The sequence below is a fragment of the Oryx dammah genome, unplaced genomic scaffold (assembly GCF_014754425.2).
Source record: "Oryx dammah isolate SB20612 unplaced genomic scaffold, SCBI_Odam_1.1 HiC_scaffold_3, whole genome shotgun sequence".
NCBI lineage: Eukaryota > Metazoa > Chordata > Mammalia > Artiodactyla > Bovidae > Oryx > Oryx dammah.
Window position 1 is genome coordinate 113,924,923 of NW_024070187.1, and position 18,164 is coordinate 113,943,086.

At 61.1% G+C, this 18,164-nt stretch overlaps 1 protein-coding gene across 2 annotated transcripts; it reads left to right on the forward strand.

The window, feature by feature from the left end:
- The first annotated feature begins 3,196 nt into the window (after window positions 1-3,196).
- On the forward strand, window positions 3,197-16,337 carry LRPAP1 (LDL receptor related protein associated protein 1). 2 transcript variants are annotated; one of them, XM_040237642.1, is made up of 8 exons: window positions 3,197-3,484; window positions 8,523-8,667; window positions 10,566-10,690; window positions 11,662-11,782; window positions 12,151-12,309; window positions 13,103-13,185; window positions 13,764-13,940; window positions 15,850-16,337. In XM_040237642.1, the coding sequence occupies exons 1-8, from the start codon at window positions 3,275-3,277 to the stop codon at window positions 15,910-15,912; spliced, it is 1,083 nt and encodes a 360-aa protein (XP_040093576.1). In that variant the 5' UTR covers window positions 3,197-3,274; the 3' UTR covers window positions 15,913-16,337. The 2 variants fall into 2 exon arrangements, with proteins under 2 accessions (XP_040093576.1, XP_040093575.1); XM_040237641.1 differs by having other exon boundaries at window positions 3,211-3,484; window positions 12,148-12,309.
- The last annotated feature ends 1,827 nt before the right edge of the window (window positions 16,338-18,164 follow it).

Sequence of the window (18,164 nt, forward strand, 5' to 3'; positions counted from 1 at the left end):
CTTCTCCTCCTGCCCCCAATCCCTCCCAGCATCAGAGTCTTTTCCAATGAGTCAACTCTTCACATGAGGTGGCCAAAGTACTGGAGTTTCAGCTTTAGCATCAGTCCTTCCAATAAACACCTGATCTTGTTTAGAATGGACTGGTTGGATCTCCTTGCAGTCCAAGGGACTCTCAAGAGTCTTCTCCAACACCACAGTTCAAAAGCATCAATTCTTCAGCGCTCAGCTTTCTTCACAGTCCAACTCTCACTTTCATACATGACCACCGGAAAAACCATAGCCTTGACTAGACAGACCTTTGTTGGCAAAGTAATATGTCTGCTTTTGAATATGCTATCTAGGTTGGTCGTCTAGGGTCTATCAATTTGCCATCCAGTTTGTGTTATTTCAGTTTCCAAACCTTATCAACACTAGCAACATCCCTGAAAAGCACAAATCCAAATCCTCGCGATCTTCTAGTAACAGGATCTGTTTTAACTGTGCAGTCCACCACGTCCCCAAATCGAGACAAATACTCAGTCAGATCTTTCTTGCTTGTATCCCAGCTCCAGCCTCCAGTAAACATCTTGCCGGCATCCTGCTGGTCCCTGCCCACGCTGGCCTCGGAGCCCTCTGCGAACTCCTCTCTGTCGCTGTCGGCAGATGGTGCTGGCGCCCAGTCTGCGTCCAGCGGCAGCGGCTGCGGAGCATTGTATGGAGCTGGATTTAAAATGGCAGCGGAAGAGCCTCCATTCTTTTTTTTTTTTAAGTAATTAAATACCAGGTCCTCCCAAGATGCCCAGGTTTTCTCCACTCCCTTTCCTTCATGGACCCTCCACTTGGAATGCCCTCCTGTTACCCCCAGAAACTGGGTTCACCTCTTAGTTGGTATCGAGCCAAACCAATCAAATCAAAAAGTGGGAGAATGATTTATTATCTGCCACAAGTAAGGAGAACTTTGGGGGTACTTCCCAAAGCAGTGTCTCCCAGGACAGCAAAATGGGGGAAGTTTCAAGCTGCGGGAGCACACGTCCTCGTGAAAGGGCTTGTGCAAAGAGGAATGAAGCCTAGAACTGGGGCAGGTATCATCCTAGGCTGACAGAGGCCAGGGTCTTGGTTGACTGAAGCCAGCAAAGATCAACACCATCAGTGGTCTGGCGGCCAGTTGTCCAAGGGGGTCTGGACCCTGTTCGACAGCTCAGAGAATATAACAGAACCGGCAGTCTGTGTGACTGATGTAACACTTCCCTGGGGCTCAGCAGTAAAGAACCTGCCTGATATGTTGAAGACTGCCTGCTATGCAGGAGGTCAGGATTCATTCCCTAAGTTAGGAAGGTCCTCTGCAGAAGGAAAAGGCAACCCACTCCAGTATTCTTGCCTGGGAAATCCCATGGACAGAGGAGCCTAGCGGGCTCCAGCCCACGGGGTCGCAGAGTCAGACACAACGTACAGACTAAACTACCAGGACTGACGCACTATCTCCGGTTAAATTGTTAAACTACTCCCCTGGCCTGGTAACAGCTGTCTGCTCTCACGCGCTTTTGTTTCCTTACAGTCGCTCCCTCCCGGGGCCGGCTCTTCCGCACAGGCGAGCGCCCAGGCCAGGCTGGGAGGGCAACGCGGCCTAGGCCTACAGTAGCTTCTCATGTCAGGAAAGCGACGCTTGGCTCTCTTCCCTGGGGCGCTGCCTCTCAGGCACAGTCCACCATCCTCGCCAGACGTGGCTTGCGCGGCTCCTCCTCGAAGCACCAAAGCACCCCCGTGGGTGCCTCTACCTGACCCCAGAAGCTGCTCGAGGCCGCCGCCTGGTTCCCACTCTCTGCCTGTGCCCAGTCTCCCCGCTGGGAGAGCGGCCCTAGCATGTTGGCTGGATTCAGGTTTGCTTGTTGACTAGAATACAGCAGGCGGGGAGAGAGAACAGGTACAGACATCTCTAACAGCAGAACAAGGGCAGCGGGGAGAAGTGGGTGCGATTTAAAGTCGGTGTTGAGGTGCAGGCACTCGCTAGATGGGGGGAGGGGAGCTTTGGGGAGGCGGGAACCCCTGTGGCTCCCTGGGAAGGAGTGGGCTTGGGAGGGGGGATCTAGGCTTCCTGACAGAGACATATACCATAGGGTGCCAGCCAAGGCCAATTTCCAGAGTTCATAACGACAGTGAAGGCTCAACACTGAGGCAGGTGACACAGAAACAAGCTAAGGTGTCAGCCCGACACAGTCCCGAGTTTTGAACTGTTTCCTCTTTCCATGCAGCTGAGGGGAAAACGCCCTTGTGGGGGTCAATCCAGGACGAGAGATCAGATCTCTGACCCACCTATAGCCCCCGGCAGTCTCCTGTCCCAGCTAGGGCCGCCCTAGCTGTACTCCTGCTGAAGCTGAAACTTCAGTGCTTTGTCCACCTGATGTGAAGAACTGACTCATTTGAAAAGACCCTGATGTTGGGAAACAGTGAGAGACTTTATTCTCTTTGGCTCCAGAATCACTGCAGATGGTGACTGCAGTCATGAAATTAAAAGACACTTGCTCCTTGGAAGGAAAGCTATGACCAACCTAGACAGCATATTAAAAAGCAGAGACATTACTTTGCCAACAAAAGTCTGTCTAGTCAAAGCTATGGCTTTTCCAGTGGTCATGTATAGAAGAGACAGGTGGACCATAAAAACAGCTGAGCACTGAAGAACTGATGCTTTTGAACTATGGTGTTGGAGAAGACTCTTGAGTCCCTTGGACTGCAAGGAGATCCAACCAGTCCATCCTGAAGGAAATCAGTCCTGAATATTCACTGGAAGGACTGATGCTGACGTTGAATGGCCACCTGATGCGAAGAGCTGACTCACTGGAAAAGACCCTGATGCTGGGGAGGATTGAAGGCGGGAGGAGAAGGGGACAACAGAGGATGAGATGGTTGGACGGCATCACTGACTCAATGGACATGAGTTTTAGTAAGCTCCGGGAGTTGGTGATGGACAGGGAAGCCTGGCGTGCTGCAGTCCGTGGGTTGGCAAAGAGTCGGACAGGACTAAGCGACTGAACTGAACTGAGCCACACTTAGCCCCAGAGGGGCCCGGAGACTCCAGCTCGTGGTGCGGTTGCCTAGGAAACGCCTCCGCGCCTTCCTCCGCAAGGCGCCCCGGGCCTTGTAGTCCGCCCGCTGCCTCCTTTTGGGCCGGCCGCGCGGGGAGGGACTACAACTCCCAGGAGGCAGCGCGGCGGGGCCTGGTGGGTGGGGCGAGCCCGGTGGGCGGGGCGGGACCTTTTCCTTCCCGCAGCTCCCGGGGCTCCGCGTCTAGAGGCGGAAGATGGCGTCGCGGAGGGTTCTGTCTGTGCTGCGCGCGGTCCGGCGGCCGCCGCCGCTGCTGCTGCTGCTCCTCCTCGGGCCGTGGGCTGCCGCAGGCCATGCCGGCAAGTACTCGCGGGAGAAGAACGAGCCCGCGCCGCCCTCGAAGCGCGAGCCCGCGGCGGAGTTCCGCATGGAGAAGCTGAACCAGCTGTGGGAGAAGGCCCAGCGGGTGAGCGGCGCCGGGTCTCTCTACTTCGGGGCTCCGCGGGCCGGGGCGTCCTCTGATCGTGGGGTCCGCGGAGCGCAGGCCCGGGTCTCTTCTCTCTCGGGGCTCGGCAGGGCGTCCTCTGATCGTGGGGTCCGCAGAGCCCGGCCCGGGGTCTCTTCCGTCTCGGTCTGCTGGCCGGGGCCTCGAGCCTTTGACAGCCTCAGACCCGCCCGCACATACAGGTGTGAGTCCCTCTTACTGCGTTGCCTCTACGCTTCATCAGGGAACAGGGACCCTGGCCTGGTGATAACAGGTGAAGACAGGAGGCCTTGGCCTGGGCAGAGGGGCTGCCCGGTCAGTTTGAGGCCGAGATTCCCTCCCAGCGGGCAGGCCCAGGTCTCCTGCCTTGCAGGTTTTTGCCTTTTCTCCCTATATGGAGAAATAAGAAAAAGGGTGATGCTGGTCATGAGGACAAGTCAGGGATACAGAAATCCTGGAAGCAGACAGGTTCTTGATAAATTGGGTGAGAAGATGTGGTGAGAAGGGAACGGCTACCCACTCCGGTATTCTGGCCTGGAGAATTTGCAAAGAGTGGGACACGACTGAGCGACTCACTTTCACATGTGGTGGGAGGATAACACCTGAAACTTAAGACTCAAGTGAACTGAATCCGACCTTCCTTGAAGCCCAGAGGGCAAAGGACGCCCCTAAGGTCACTCCGCTTTTTGACGTGTGACCTGCACCAGCAGCTTCCTTATTAACAGTCCCTGCTGTTTCAGGCGGGGTGTGTTTAGAGAAATGGGTATTTACAAAGTTTCCCCCAGCCTCTGGGCCTTTTGTCTTCATCTCTCAAGTGGAGTCTCATCAGCTCCAGTCTTCCAGTTTTAAGCATTCCTGAGTCCTTGAAAGAGAGCAAAGTGAGGACTAAGTTTTGGAAAAGAAAAGAAGCAGGGGGAAGAAAGGTGGGCAGGCGTGTGACAGAGCCGCCTGCGGGCAGTCAGGTCCCAGCCGATGCCCCCAGGCCCTTAGTTTCCAGGCCCCGCGCTGTTCCTAGGCCAGTGCCCTTGAGGATTCCACCCGGGGTCCCTAGCTGTCCGGGCCACTGTGCGCAGCCTGCCTGGTGAGAGAGCACTCTGGGTTGGAGAGGCTGGAGGGCTTCCTGGAAGAAGGGGTGCTTGTGCCCGCGAACCAGCCCGGAGCCCTCCTGCCCGCAGGGCCGTGCTGGTCAGCCCTGTCTTGTCCAGACGCCGCTTTGCATCTGCCAGCCTCCTCAGGCCTCCTGGCCGTCGCCCACCCTCCAGCTGTGCCCCAGTAACCCTCCCCGCCTCCGTGTGCAGTCCACTGCTGCTGACCTGGTCAGTCTCAGGTCACAGCTGTCTGAGAAGGCCTCCTGTTCTCTGGGAACCCCAGCACTGCCCTTGGGCAGGCCGGCCTTGCGCTAGATGTCTTTTCTGGGCCTCTCAGCCCTGAAATTCTCCAACTGCATGTACAAGTGTTTTCTGCTGAACAAGCACACAGGTCCTCAGGGTGGGGTTCATGCCCGGTGGCATCATGTTTTGGCTCCCTGAGCAGACCTGTGGAATACAAGCTGGCCTGTCCCAGCCTTCCTAGCCGGTGAAGTTTCCAGAAGCTCCTCGGGTGGTGGCAGAAGCCCGCAAGGGGGCCCATGTCCCAGGGTCGGCACTCCCCGCCCAGAGCCAAGCCCAGACAGGAGGCAGGGCCAGCATGAGGCACTTTTGATTCTTAGCCTTTTGGTTTTGTTCTTGGGATAATTTGCTCTCTGAAAACATCAAGACTTTGGCCACCTGATGCGAAGGACTGACTCCTTAGAAAAGACCCTGATGCTGGGAAAGATTGAAGGCGGGAGAAGAGGACGATAGAGGATGAGACGGTTGGATGGCATCACCAACTCTATGGACATGAGTTTGAGTCAACTCCGGAAGTTGGTGATGGACAGGGAGGCCTGGCGTGCTGCAGTCCATGGGGTCACAAAGAGTTGGACACAACTGAGCGACTGAACTGACTGAAAACATCACTTTTCTTTTTTTCTAAACGTGAGGTGTGTTTTGCATGGCTTGTGCTCAGGGTGGGAGAAGGCGTTCCCCGTCGTCTCTCGACAGTCCTTCTGTGGGCCGGGGGTGCGGCTCCCACCTCAGTCCAGGGTCGGCGTGCAGAGCTGTGGCTCTGACTGTGCATGGACGCTGGGTCCCAGGGGGTTTTTTTTTTGGTTGGTTGTTGGTTTTGGCTTTTTGTTGTTTTGTTTTACCATTTTTGAGGTATGATTGACCTCTGAAAAGTTCTATGTCGTTAATTAGTTTGGAGATAAGTGTACAGGCCCACAAACACACCCACCACCTCCCAAATATTCTCCTGAGCTCTTGTTTGTTATTATTTGCGGTAAGAACCTAAGATCGACCCCTCCCCTCTTAGCAAATTTTTAAATGGGATTCCCAGGTGGCTCAGTGGTGAAGAGTCTCCCAGGTTCAATCCCTGGGTTGGGAAGATCCCTGGAGAAGGGCATGGCAACCCAGTCCAGAATTCTTACCTGGAGAATCCCATGGACAGAGGAGCCTGGAGGGCTACAGTCCACGGAGTCACAAGGAGTTGTACACAACTGAGTGACTAAACAACAAATACGTACAGTCTGGTTGCCAGGGTCACGCTGAGCAGCGAGTCTCTGGGACTCACTCGAGCCGCACGGCTGACTCTGCGCCCTTTGACCAGCCCTTCTTTCGCTCTCCTCTGCCTCTTGTCCGCTCTCCGCCCCTCGTGTTAAGCATTGTTGTGGAGAAGTGTTTGCAGATACGTCTGGCTTACCTCACCCAGCGCCAGTTCCCTTTCTGTTTTGAGGCTCGTATTCCGTTGTGTGTCCCGCATTTTCCTTATCTCGATGGACGTCTTGGTTGAGTTGTTCCCATGTCTTGGCATTGTGACTGGTGCTGCAGGAAGCTTGGGAGCACAGGTCTCTCTTGGAGATTCTGGCTTCAGGCCCTCTGGGTCAGTGCCCGGCGGGGATTGCTGGGTCGCACAGCAGCTCTCGTCTCCGTTTCCAAGGCGCCTCCTCGCTGTCTGCTGCGGCGGCTGTGCCCGTTTGCATCCCACCAGTCGCCCGTGCGGGCTCCCTTTGTTACCCCCCAGCAGGGGCTGCTTTCCATTCTCCAGAGTAACCAACCCGTAACCGCTGTGAGGCGGTGTCTCTCACAGGGTTTCCATTCCTCCCGATGGGCTGCGATCAGGAGGGTCTGTTCATGTCCCTCATGGCCATTCATGTGTGGTGTTTGGAGAAATTCATGTTCAAGTCCTTCGCCTATTTAAGAATTAGGTTATTCTATTCAACAAGGAGTGGAAGCTCCAGACAGAACAGCCAGGCAAGAAAAAAGAAAAGAGAGCATCCAGATCAGAAAGGACGAGGTGAAAGGCTCTGTTTGCAGATGATGTGATTTTCATTTGTAGAAAACCTGAGCGCTACGCAGTCACTAGATCTGCTCAGCAGCCTCGCGCAGGTTACAGGGCACAGAAGCAACACGCAGGCCTTGCTGGCGCTTCCGTCACCAGCATCCAACTCTCTGAGAAGGAAATTAAGTCCACCCTCCTTCCTGTGGCAGCAGAAAGGGTCCGATACCCAGGGACCCGCAGCCGTGTCCTCCACGCAGGTTCTTGCCCTCCCAGGGCCTCTGACGGGAGCAGAGGAGAGGGCCCTGGGCTCGCGAGGGCCCGACTGAGAGCACCTCCAGGGAGGCAGCCCGGACACTGCCCAGTGTCCGCCCAGCCGGGCAGGCGGACAGCCAGGGAAGTCGGGGCGAGTGGGGCCCCGGCGCCTCTGCCGCGAGTCCTCACCCTGCCTGGCAGCTTCGGTTTCCTCTCCACACTGTCTTCCTGCCCTCACCGAAGGTTCTAGCCCCAAGAGGTTTCCCTCTGCCTTCTTGCTCCTGTGCACACGTGGGCACTCATACATGTGTGCCTCCAAGCCCAACCTCGTGAGGGTCCCCTTCCTGCAGGACAGGCAGGCTCTATGGGGTCAGGTTCCAGCGCCCGTGCCTACCTGGGGTAGTGGGGCCCCCCAGGGAGCCGATGGGGGGGCGTGGAAGGGCTGCCTAGGGGGGGAAGGCCTGCAGCCCTGGCTCCTCACCGTGTCACCCCGCCCACCCTTCGAGGCTGCAGGTGTCTGCCAGGAGTGCTAACGCGTTTTTAAAGTTGCACGTTTAACAGGCTTGACCACAGCCTTCACATGCTGGTTCTGGCTCAGAAGCGAGGAGGCGCCCTCTGGCTGAACGAGAGCTGCCTCTGCCAGGAGCCAGAGGACCCTTCTTAGCCCTGCAGCTCGTATCCAGGGAGGCCCAGCACCCCTCCGTCAGCCCGCAGCATGGGCAGCGACCCTGGGGAGCTGTAGCTGTGTCTTCTGTTTTCTAATTGGAAGTCTTTCGTAAATAGGGTCCACTCTCCAGTCCTTGCGGCTTACCTTTCATCCGAGTTACACACGCAGGGAGAAGCTGCTCCGGCAAGCCCAGCGCCCGTGGGCCTGCGTCCCCGCGCCCAGGTGTGCACAGGCGCCCGGGGTCCAGGCTGGAGGGTGAGCTGGCCTGTCTCCCCAGCGCCTGCGCGCAGGCTGCCAACACCCCAGAGACCGCCAACGCCCCAGGGCTCCCTGGGGACACAGTGTCCGCCAGGGCTGGAGGGTGAGCCGACCTAGCTCTCCAGCGCCCGTGTGCAGGCAACTGATGCCCCGGGGCTCCCTGAGGATGCGGTGTTCCCCCAAGGCTGGAGAGTGGGCCAGTCTGTTTCCCCAGCGCCTGCGCTCAGGCTGCCAACACCCCGGGGCTCCCCGGGGACGTAGTGTCCGCCAAGGCTGGAGGGTGGGTCTGGGACCTAAGGGCTGGTGGGCTCCACGCCACGCACAGAGGCCCCTTTGACATTCTCGTGCGGGAGCGCAAGCGGGATCTTGAGCGCCCAGGATCCCAGCTCCTCCTCCTGGCATCTTCCCTCCGAGGTCAGTTTTTTCCAGGCTGTCATTGGTCCCAATGCAGCTGGTGGTCAGGCGTCCTCTCTTCTCCTCCCACAGCTGAATCTTCCTCCTTTGAAGCTGTCCGACCTCCACGCCGATCTGAAGATTCAAGAACGGGATGAATTCAAGTGGAAGAAGCTGAAGGCTGAGGGCCTGGATGAGGATGGGGAGGAAGAGGCAAAGCTGGTCCGCAGCCTCAGCGGTACCTCTCTTCTCTCTCCTCGCTCCTCTCTCCTCTGGCCAAGGGCAGCAGTCTCCCTGGCTTAGGCTGCAGCTTGTTGCTCTGACTTGGTCTGTGGGCAGGGATGGGAGTCAGGGCCGCTCCCGTGAGCCTGAGCCGTGCGTGGTGACCCTCGGCTCCAGGCAGGTGCAGCTGTCAGGCTGCCCCCAATGGGCCTTGGCCGGCGGGAGGGGGTCCAGGGCGAGGGCGTCCGGCCGAGCGCGCTCCCAGCGGCCAAAGCCCCGGGTCTGTCTGGTCTGGGAAGGTGGCTGGGGCAGCCTGGAGTCACCTGGACGAGGAGGAGGGGTTTCCTGGAGTCTGTTCCCCCGGGAAGAGCAGAGCCCTCAGGGTGCATGGCCGTGCCCAGGCAGGCCACCCTGTTTGTCTGGGTGACACTGGTCTCTGTGGGCGCCCAGGTGACCTGGCAGGAGACCCAGCTGGCCTGGAGAGCCGGGGCCTGAGCTGGGCCCGCCGATCTGGGGGTGGTGTTCCCCGAGCGGCCGGCCATGTTCTGGGTGTGGCCCTAAGACCCCACATCCCACCCACCCCCCAGCCGACCCAGCCCCCTTACAAGGCAGGTGCTGCACCTAGGTGTCCACATAGCGTGGCATCCAGACCAGGACCCAGCGGTGGCCAGGTCTGCCCTGTGCCCTGCAGACGGTGGTCACCTGTGCCCGGCGTCTCGGGGAGCTGGCTTGGTGGCTGGGCTGACGGCAGACCCGCCCCCCCCAAAACGGGCTGCACCTTCTGTGGGTCTGGCTTCCATCACTGGGTGAAGGGTTTCTGTAGTTTAGGGAGAGGGTCACGCATGGGTTCTTAATGTTTCAAAAACCACAGGCTGGACACCAGGAGCATAGCTTCTCTGTGGCTCACTCAAGGCCCTTGTGGGTTGAGCCCGCAGGCAGGGTAGACAGGGCAGTTTAGACCCACGTGGTGAGCTCAGGCTGAACGGGGCCCAAGGTGCCTCCAGCTGCAGGCAGGCGCCCAGGGCTAGGAGCTGGGTTCGGGGGCTGCACAGGGGGCTGCGGGCCCCTCGGGGACCACACATATCCAGTGCTCGTGGGGTCAGGCCCAGAGGAGGGGCTGGGGGTCAGAGGCCAGGTGGCCTCGGCTTCAACGAGGACGCCAGGAATGGAGGGCAGGGGAGAAGAAGCCCAGGACCCTGGGAAGCCCTGGGGTGAAGCCTGGAGAGCGGGTCCCGTCTACAGCCTGGGCACCCCATCCCTCTGAGCATCGAGGGTGGGGGGGTGGGGGGGGTGGTTGATGGAAGTGGGCGGGGTGGTTGATGGGAAGGGCGTTCAGGGGTCCAGGGCGGACCCAGCAGCCCAGCCCCGCTGCGGAGAGAGCTGCCTCCAGACCTCCCCAGGCACCCTCCCATGCTGTGTGGAGACAATGGCGCGGAGATGCAGGTCCCTGTGTGGTGGTGAGGCCATTGGTGGGCGCTGCATCCTGGGAGCTGCGGGGAAACGTCAGCCGGTCGCTGGCCTGCAGTGACCAGCCAGCAGTGGCTGGGCCAGAGTCCCCCGGCTCCACTGGCATTAGTAACTTTACCCTGCAAGCTGTTGACAGCAAGATCCCGCCTTTAGAAATCTTCTCCAAATAAAGACATGGGTTGGGGGGGTGCTGCCCCTGCCCACGTGGCCTGTCCACTTCCACCCCAGCTGGAGCTTGTTCCTCGACAGGCGAACCTGTGCAGGCGGTCCCACGGGTGCCAGGCCTGTGCGCGGCTTTCCACACAGGGCAGGGGGTGGAGGGTCGGCCGGAAGCTGCGCTGGGGTTGGGGGGAGCCCCGGGTCCCCGCTTCTTCCCCAGGTCCTGGGCAGGTGGAGGAGGGTGCAGCCCCCAGACCACCACCCTGACCCCGCCCTGCTCCCTCCTAGTCATCCTGGCTAAGTACGGTCTGGACGGCAGGAAGGACACACGGGTCGTGAGCAGCAACTTTGTCGACCACGGCCCGGACGACGAGGGCCTGGAGGACCCCCGGCTGGAGAAGCTGTGGCACCAGGTACCCTCTGCCTCGAGAGCCACCCTCAGCCCTGGCGTCCTGCCCGGGGCGGCCGGCCTCACCCCGCGGGCGCTCCTCCTCAGCCCCGCTGGCCTGTGGTGCCGTGTCTGCCCCACCTGGAATGCTTGCTACTGTGAACAGGAGCTCGCAACGCGTGTTTGCACAGAGTGCCTCGTTGCGTGTGCGGGCCTGAGCCTCGCGCGTTACCAAGCGTGCTCGTGAACCTGTGGTCAGAACTGCAGGCTCGGGGTGTCACCAGCAGCTCTTTTTTCTTGGTGCCTGGACTGTCGACCTGTGAACAAGGCGGGCGACGGGGGCACTGACCTGACCGTTCCCTGCCCAGGGAGCACCCGCGTGTAACTGGGAGTCAGCCCTCTGCTGAGTCAGCCAACTGCCGATCGCGTAGCGGTGCAGTGTTTTTTTTTTGAAAATAACCTGCACGTAAATGGGCCCACGCAGGTCAGACCTCTGTTCGGGGTCATCTGTGTGTGATCTGCGATTGGATTCTGTGGATGGTTTCTGTGAGCTTGGCCGGGGTGGGGGTGCTGGCTGGCCGGGGGGCCGTGGGGGGCTTCTCTCGTTTGCTGGCTCTTCTCTGGGACCCTCCATCCTTGGTCTTTAGGGGTGGGGGCGGGGAGGGGGGAGGCTTCCTCGGGGCTGAGCTCAGGACCCGTTCTTCCCTCGTGTGTCTGCACCCTGCACCCCCACCCCTGGGCAGGTGGGGCGATGCCCTGGGGAGTGGCCAGGACACCCCCTGGCCCCCACCCCGGCCCAGGGTCCTGCAGGGGTCCATCCCCATGCCCGGCTCCCTGGGTGGTCTCCCCGCCATCCGCCCCGGAGGCGGTCAGGTCTGGGCTCCTGCCCTGCCCCACAGTAAGGTGGGTAAAGGCTGAACACGGCCTGCGCCCGGGTCCCGCTGGCCCGGGTGAGCACGGGCGCCGGGGCGCTCACCGGAGGCGCTGCCCTTCCAGGCGAAGACCTCCGGGAAGTTCTCCAGCGAAGAACTGGACAAGCTGTGGCGGGAGCTGCGGCACCACAAGGAGAAGGTGCAGGAGTACCACGCGCTGCTGGAGACCCTGGGCGGGGCCGGAGGTGCTCCCTGCGGGCCCAGAATGTTCCAGAACAGGGTGGGGCGGGGCGGGGGGAGGGATGCCACGCCCTCAGGGGCGGGGCCGGAGGTGCTCCCTGAGGGGGCGTGGGCCCAGAGCCTTCCAGAACAGAGGGGCGGGGGGGTGAGTGGGCGCCATTCCCTTAGGCCTCCCGGCTTCTGAGCAGGAACCTCAGCGTCTTGGGCCCCCTCGGGTGCTCAGACGGACTGGTGCTTTGACGCAGGCCGCCTCTCCTGTCGCCTCGGGGGTGGCCCCCAAGGGGTGGCGGTCTCGGGGCCCACCTTGGAGTCAGCAGGGTGGGGCGCAGAGTCCCAGGCTGCCCCTCACAGGCCCCCGGCCTGGCTCCAGCAGAAAGCCACGAGAATGCCATCGGCCCGGTGGACCTGAACGGCGCGCAGGCAGAGGCGCTGGCGAGCAGGCACGCGGAGCTGAAGGACCGGCTGCGGAGCATCGGCCAGGGCTTCGACCGGCTGCGCAGGGTCAGCCACCAGGGCTACGGCGCCGAGACTGGTGAGCCGCCACCCAGCTGTGACGCCTGTCCTGGCTCCCCCACCCTCCGTTCCCCGAGCGCTGACCGCGGGGCGGCCACTGCTGTTCGCCCAGGGGCACGTCGAGGCCGCGAGACGGGCTCCCTGCTCCTCGGCCCAACCCGGGCGCTCTGGGCTCGCTCAGCCCGCCGTGGTGGAGTGCCCGGACCACGCCGCAGGCCCACGGTGCCGACCTGCTGAGTTTCCGGGGATGAGGGACCCTCGTGGGCCTGGCCATGTGGAGGGGTGGGGCCAAGGCAGGTCTCAGTGCCTGGCCTCAGTGCCCTGCCCTCCGGAGGCCACACACCTAGACCGTGGCTCCTCCTGCTGGAGTCCTTCCTGCAGCCCCGGGCGACAGGAGGGGGTCTGCGGGGAGTGTGGGGGGTTTGCCAGCCACGTGGCCCATGTGCTCCCAGCCGTCTCCAGGGCTGGAGGGAGGTGGCTGACGAGTGCTGGCTAAAGGGTTCCTTCTGTTTGGTTTCCATTGCTCCGGAGCTGTGAGGACAGGCAGCAGCCCTAGCCTCAGCCTAGAGCTGCAGGTGGGGGGACCACAGAGTCAGAGGCATCTCCCAGCCCTGGAGTGCACCCCCTGCTCACTCCAGCAGCGGCTCCTGCGCCCTGGGGAGCGGCAGCCTGACTTGGAAGCTGCCAGCTAAGCGCGGGAGCAAGGAATGCTCCTCAAGGAGACTGGCACACGCCCTCTGCTCTGCGCAGGTGGCATGTGGGCCGCCGGGCGTCCTAGGCAGGAGTCACAGCCCGTCTTCACTCTTGTGCAGAGTTCATGGAGCCCCGGGTGCTGGATCTCTGGGACATGGCTAAGTCAGCCAACTTCACCGAGAAGGAACTGGAGTCTTTCCGGGTAAGGGTGGTGCCCCAGCCCCGTGGGGTGGCAGCGTCTCCTTGGTGGACATGCTGATGATACGGGAAAGGCCCTCTTCTCCAGCCCGAGCAGATCAGCCTGTGCACAGCACCGTCTCCAGTCGCCCCCCGCGGCCCCGAGCCCTGGTCGGTGGCCCGTGTGGGACAAAGCCGGCCTCCAGCGGCAGACACTGTGCTTCCAGGCTGTCTGCTGAGTCTGGGGTTCACTGGGTGTGAGGAGTGGGCTCGTAGGACAGGTGGATTGAGAAGGTTATGGAGGCGCCCCTGAGGCCCTGCAGGGCCCGTGCTGCGCCCAGAGGAAGCAAGGGTCTTAGGGTCACTCGCCTCCACGTGGTCTTGTCGCGGCAGAGCCACCACAGGTCAGGGGTCAGGGAAGGGCACGGACCCTAGGGCTGTGAGGCTGCTGTTCCCCTGGATGGGAGCGCGGGGTGGGGTGGGCACTGCGCTCTGGGACCCTGCAGAGCTGAAGGTGGTGGATATGTGGGGGAGGCGTCTGTCGCGGGCCTGGAGGTGGTGGGGGCGTGTCGGGGAGGTTCAGTTGTTTCAATTTCATCCCAGGAGGAGCTCAAGCACTTTGAAGTTAAAATTGAAAAGCACAACCATTACCAGAAGCAGCTAGAAATTTCTCATCAGAAGCTGAAGCACGTGGAGAGCTTTGGGGACCAGGAGCACGTCGCCCGCAACAAGGAGCGGTACGCCATGCTGGAGGAGAAGACCAAGGAGCTGGGCTACAAGGTGGGTGTGCAGGGGCTGCACAGCCCTGAGGGGTTCAGGGCTGGGCTGTGGGACAGGGGCCTCCCAGGCCTTCCCACCGCCCCCCCAACCCTGCTTCCAGGCCCCCCACCAGGTGACCAGCAAGAGGTTTAGTGCGGCTGCACCCACGGGGGTCGGCGGGCAGGCAGGACAGAGCCGGGCTTTTCCAGCCGCCCAGCTGGGGCGTGTGCCTCGCCCCTGGTCCTGAGTGACCTTCACCCCCGAGAGCTGCCCGGTGGCCCTGAGGGCTCCGAGTGGCCACAGGAGCCGGCAGAGCTTCGGGCTTGGGACGTGTGGGTTCCACACTTGGCGCCACGGGAAACGGACCGCAGCAGGCGGCCTGCACAGGGTCACTCCCCGAGTGCAGCCCCGCGGGGCTCGCGGAAGCCCTCAGTGGGGCGACCTGAGAATCCCAGAGGACGTACAGGACGTAGAGACCGAAGCCCCCTCCCTGGGGCACCTGACCTGGCAGGGTCTCCCGCTGGTCATCGGTGGTGAGCCCACAGTTCAGGGCATCTCCCAGGCACCGAGACGTGAAGGGCCTGTCTCCAGAGGGGCTCGGGTTCAGGCTCAGTGAGGGAGCGAGGGGCAGGCGGCGTGGACCCTCCGCAGAGCCAGCGGCACGTGCGTGGGCATCACTGGGTGCACCGGGAGCCCAGGCCCGCAGCAGGATCTGCAGGGACTTCCTCTGTGCCTCCTGTACAGGGCGCCATCCCTGTTCAGGATAAGTTGGAGAGGAAAGAATGGAAAGTACCAGATTGGGGGGGACAACGAGGGAGAAGCCAAACCCTGCTGTGACAAGAGGAAGAAGAGAGAAGCTTCCCCAACGGTGCTCCGTGGAAGCCCCAGCCACTGCCCCACTGCAGGGCCCCGCCAGCCCAGGGGGCTCCCGCCCGCGGGCTCTGTGTGCCCGGGGAGCAGGGCAGAGCCAGGCCCTGGGAGCCGCTGAGGACAGAGCCTGGGGAGCCAGGGGCGGGCTGGGCCTTCATTCACTGCCTGTCGTTTTTGTGGGTTTTTTTGCTGCGCCCTGAAACCACATAGCTTGAAACTCAGGTTAAACTACAGGGGGAAAAAATTGCAAAAGCTATAACACACAGGGGCTACACGGTAGGCTACTAAGCAATCAGTGGATCACTGAAGAAATGTAGGAAGAAATCAGAAGTGGCCTGGAGACAAAAGACCTTCCCAAAGCCCAAACCTAGGGGCGCCGCAGAAGCAGTTCCAGGAGGGCGGCTTGCAGCCACACAAGCCCACCTCAGGCGGAACAAGCAACCTGGCCTTACACTTGAACCAGAGAAAGAGCAGACAGACCCAGAGTCAGCAGAGGGACAGGAATGAAGGTCAGAGCAGAAACAGATGAAGGGGGAAAAGAAGACTAAAAAAATAGCCAGGGTCAGTGAAACGAAGAGCTGGTTTTTCCGAAAAGATAAACAATTCCCTGGGGCTCAGGCGTGTGCCCGCAGCGCAGGAGGCCCGGTGCAATCCCTGGGTCAGGAAGATCCCCAGAGAAGGAAATGGCAAGCCACTCCAGTACTCTTGCCTAGAGAATCCCATGGACGGAGGAGCCTGGTGGGCTACAGTCCACAGGGTCGCAGAGTCAGACACAACCGAGGGACCTTACTTTCAAACAGAACTGATAAACCTTTAGCCAAACTCATAAAGAAGAAAACAAGAAGTGAGGATTCTGGGGTGGAGAGAGAGGCCACTCATGAGGTTCCCCAGAGGCTGTTTCTGGTTAAGAGCTGCTCTGATAGTATCTGATGAGTTATGGATGGGGGCTGGGGGAGGAGGTGCTTGGAAAGCGAACCGCCGAGCTCCGACTCTGCAGCGGTAGGCTGAGTCTCGGGCCGTGCGCAGCTCTCCCGTGTGACCGGCCTGCGCTGTTCTGCAGGTGAAGAAGCACATGCAGGACCTGTCCAGCCGCATCTCCAGGGCCCGCCACAACGAGCTCTGAGGCCACAGCGAGCTCCGAGGCCCCGCAGCACAGCCAGCTGCACGGAGGAGGCGTCGGCGGCCTGGGTTTCCCAAAGAGGGGCCTGGGCCCTCAGGGGTCACTTGTCCGACAGCAGAACCTCAGGGAAGGTGTGGAGGGAACTGGCCAGGAGGGGGCCATAGCCAGAAGGGCAGACGAACTGCTGAGGGTGCCCCGGGGCCAGGAGGAGGAGCTCCCCGAGCCCGTGGCCCCTGCCTGACAGCCAGCTGCCCCCCCCCCCCCCCGTGTAAGGAACGCAATTCCCAGCTGCCCGTGGAGTGGCGGCCGCTGTGCTACAAGGCCACGGTTTGCACTGAAACCCTATGACTGCCACTGGAAACGCTGTGTACAGAAGTCCTTACAAATACGTGACAGCATATAATTAAACCTCGCGGTCGCAGCTATCACTGGCCCCGCCTCGCTCCGTCTGCTGGGCCCAGAGACTCCAGGCCCCTAGTCTCTGTGGTGGGAGATACAGGAGGGCTGGTGGGCTTGGCTGGGCCTCTCTGGCTTGGCACTGAATTCCCAGGGTGGGCGGAGCAGCAGCCTGGCCTCTGACAGGAGGTCCTGCCCCTGTGGGTTGGGGTTGTGGGGGAGCCCAACAGTCTGCACGGCTCACCGAGCGCTCCAGACTGTTCCCTGGCCCCTCGGCCGAGGGCCCAGGGCCCCACACGCCCTGCTGGGGGCTGTGTCCCACTCGCCATCACCACTGGCACCCCAGGGGCAGACGCCCTGTTGGCTGGTCTTGGAAGACCAAGGCAGCCATCCCGGACCGTCGAGGCGCTGGGAAGAGCAGGTAGGGGACCCCGTGGCAGGAGGTCCCCCCCCAGGTCTCTGGGCCTGGCGCCTGTCCAGCCCCGGAGACCCACCCGGGCCCTCGCGTCGCGTCTGCCCCCAACCTTGCCCACTGACGTGTCCCTCCTAGCCATAGCCAGGCCACGGGCAGGGCTGGGGCCGCTGCGTTGGGACAGCCAACTGAGGACAAAGGAGGACCTTTGCCTTCCAGGGTGGAGCCCGGGGATCCAGGGTGCTCAGGGGCTGAGGGGGCTCAGAGCCCCCAGCCACACACTGAGGGACTGAGGCTCCCTCTGCAGGAACATCCTGGCGCTCGTGGGCTCGCAGTCAGGGATGGTGCAGGGTCCAGCCAGGACATGGGCGCTAATGGGGACTCAGTGTACCGTCAGAGGAGCCAACAGCCTGGAGGCTGCTCCTGGGCTCAGACGTGCTGCAGGAGCGCCAGGCCTTCGCCGGTCTGTCGTTGCCCTGGAGGGCGTGGGTGAGGCGAAGGCCCTGGTTGGGCAGCGGCTGCATGCTACTGTGGCTTCTCGATGACCATTTGGGGCAGACGGTGTTCATACCAGGCAAAGAACATGCCTGCGGCTTGGGGCTCCTCACGAGTGCTGGGGACCCGCGCCAGCTCACCAAGTGCAGGGCCCCAGGGCGCCCAAGCACTCCTTTCCTAAAGCAAGCCACGTAGGGTGTCCCCAAAATCTCCGTGTTGGAACCTAACCCCCAAGGTGATGGTACCCGGAGGCGGGGCCTTGGGGAGGTGATCAGGTCACGAGGTGGGGTCCTCATGAACGGCGTCTGTGCCTTTACAGGAGAGACCTCAGGGAGCACCCTGGTCTCCTCCAACATGAGAACATGGTGAGGAAGAGAAGGCTGGCCCCACAGACCTCCCCCAGCTGACCTCTCCTTCCAATCTCCAGAACTGGAAGTAAACACTGTTTAAGCCCCGCTCCCGCCCCACCCCCACTATGGGGTTTTCTGTTACAGTGGGCCTGCATCACGGTGACACTTCCCTCCTCCTGACCTCCAGCTCGTGGACCTGGGCCCTGGCCAAGGGTGTTCACGTGTGAGCCCACAGAAGGCTGCCAGGCCCGGCCCATCCCCACGCCCAGCTCCTTACTTGCCCCTCTCGGGTTTTTCTCAGGTGCCTTAAACAGGTTCCTGCCGATGGATACTTGGAACCAGACATGGAACAATGGACTGGTTCCAAACTGGGAAAAGAGTATGACAAGACCCGTTTATTACCTTACATGTTGGTACATCATGCAAAATGCTGGGCTGGATGAAGCACAAGCTGGAATCACACCCTTATGGCAGAAAGGGAAGAAGAACTAAAGAGCCTCTTGATGAAAGTGAAAGAGGAGAGTGAAAAAGCTGGTTTAAAACTCAACATTCAAAAAACCAAGATCATGGCATCTGGTCCCATCATTTCATGGCAAATAGAT

Coding starts and splice junctions, on each gene's coding strand:
- LRPAP1 (XM_040237641.1), top strand. CDS start 3,275: ATGGCGTCGCGGAGGGTTCTGTCTGTGCTGCGCGCGGTCCGGCGGCCG. Junction 3,485..8,522: donor TGTGGGAGAAGGCCCAGCGG/GTGAGCGGCGCC, acceptor CTCCTCCCACAG/CTGAATCTTCCTCCTTTGAA. Junction 13,941..15,849: donor CCAAGGAGCTGGGCTACAAG/GTGGGTGTGCAG, acceptor GCTGTTCTGCAG/GTGAAGAAGCACATGCAGGA.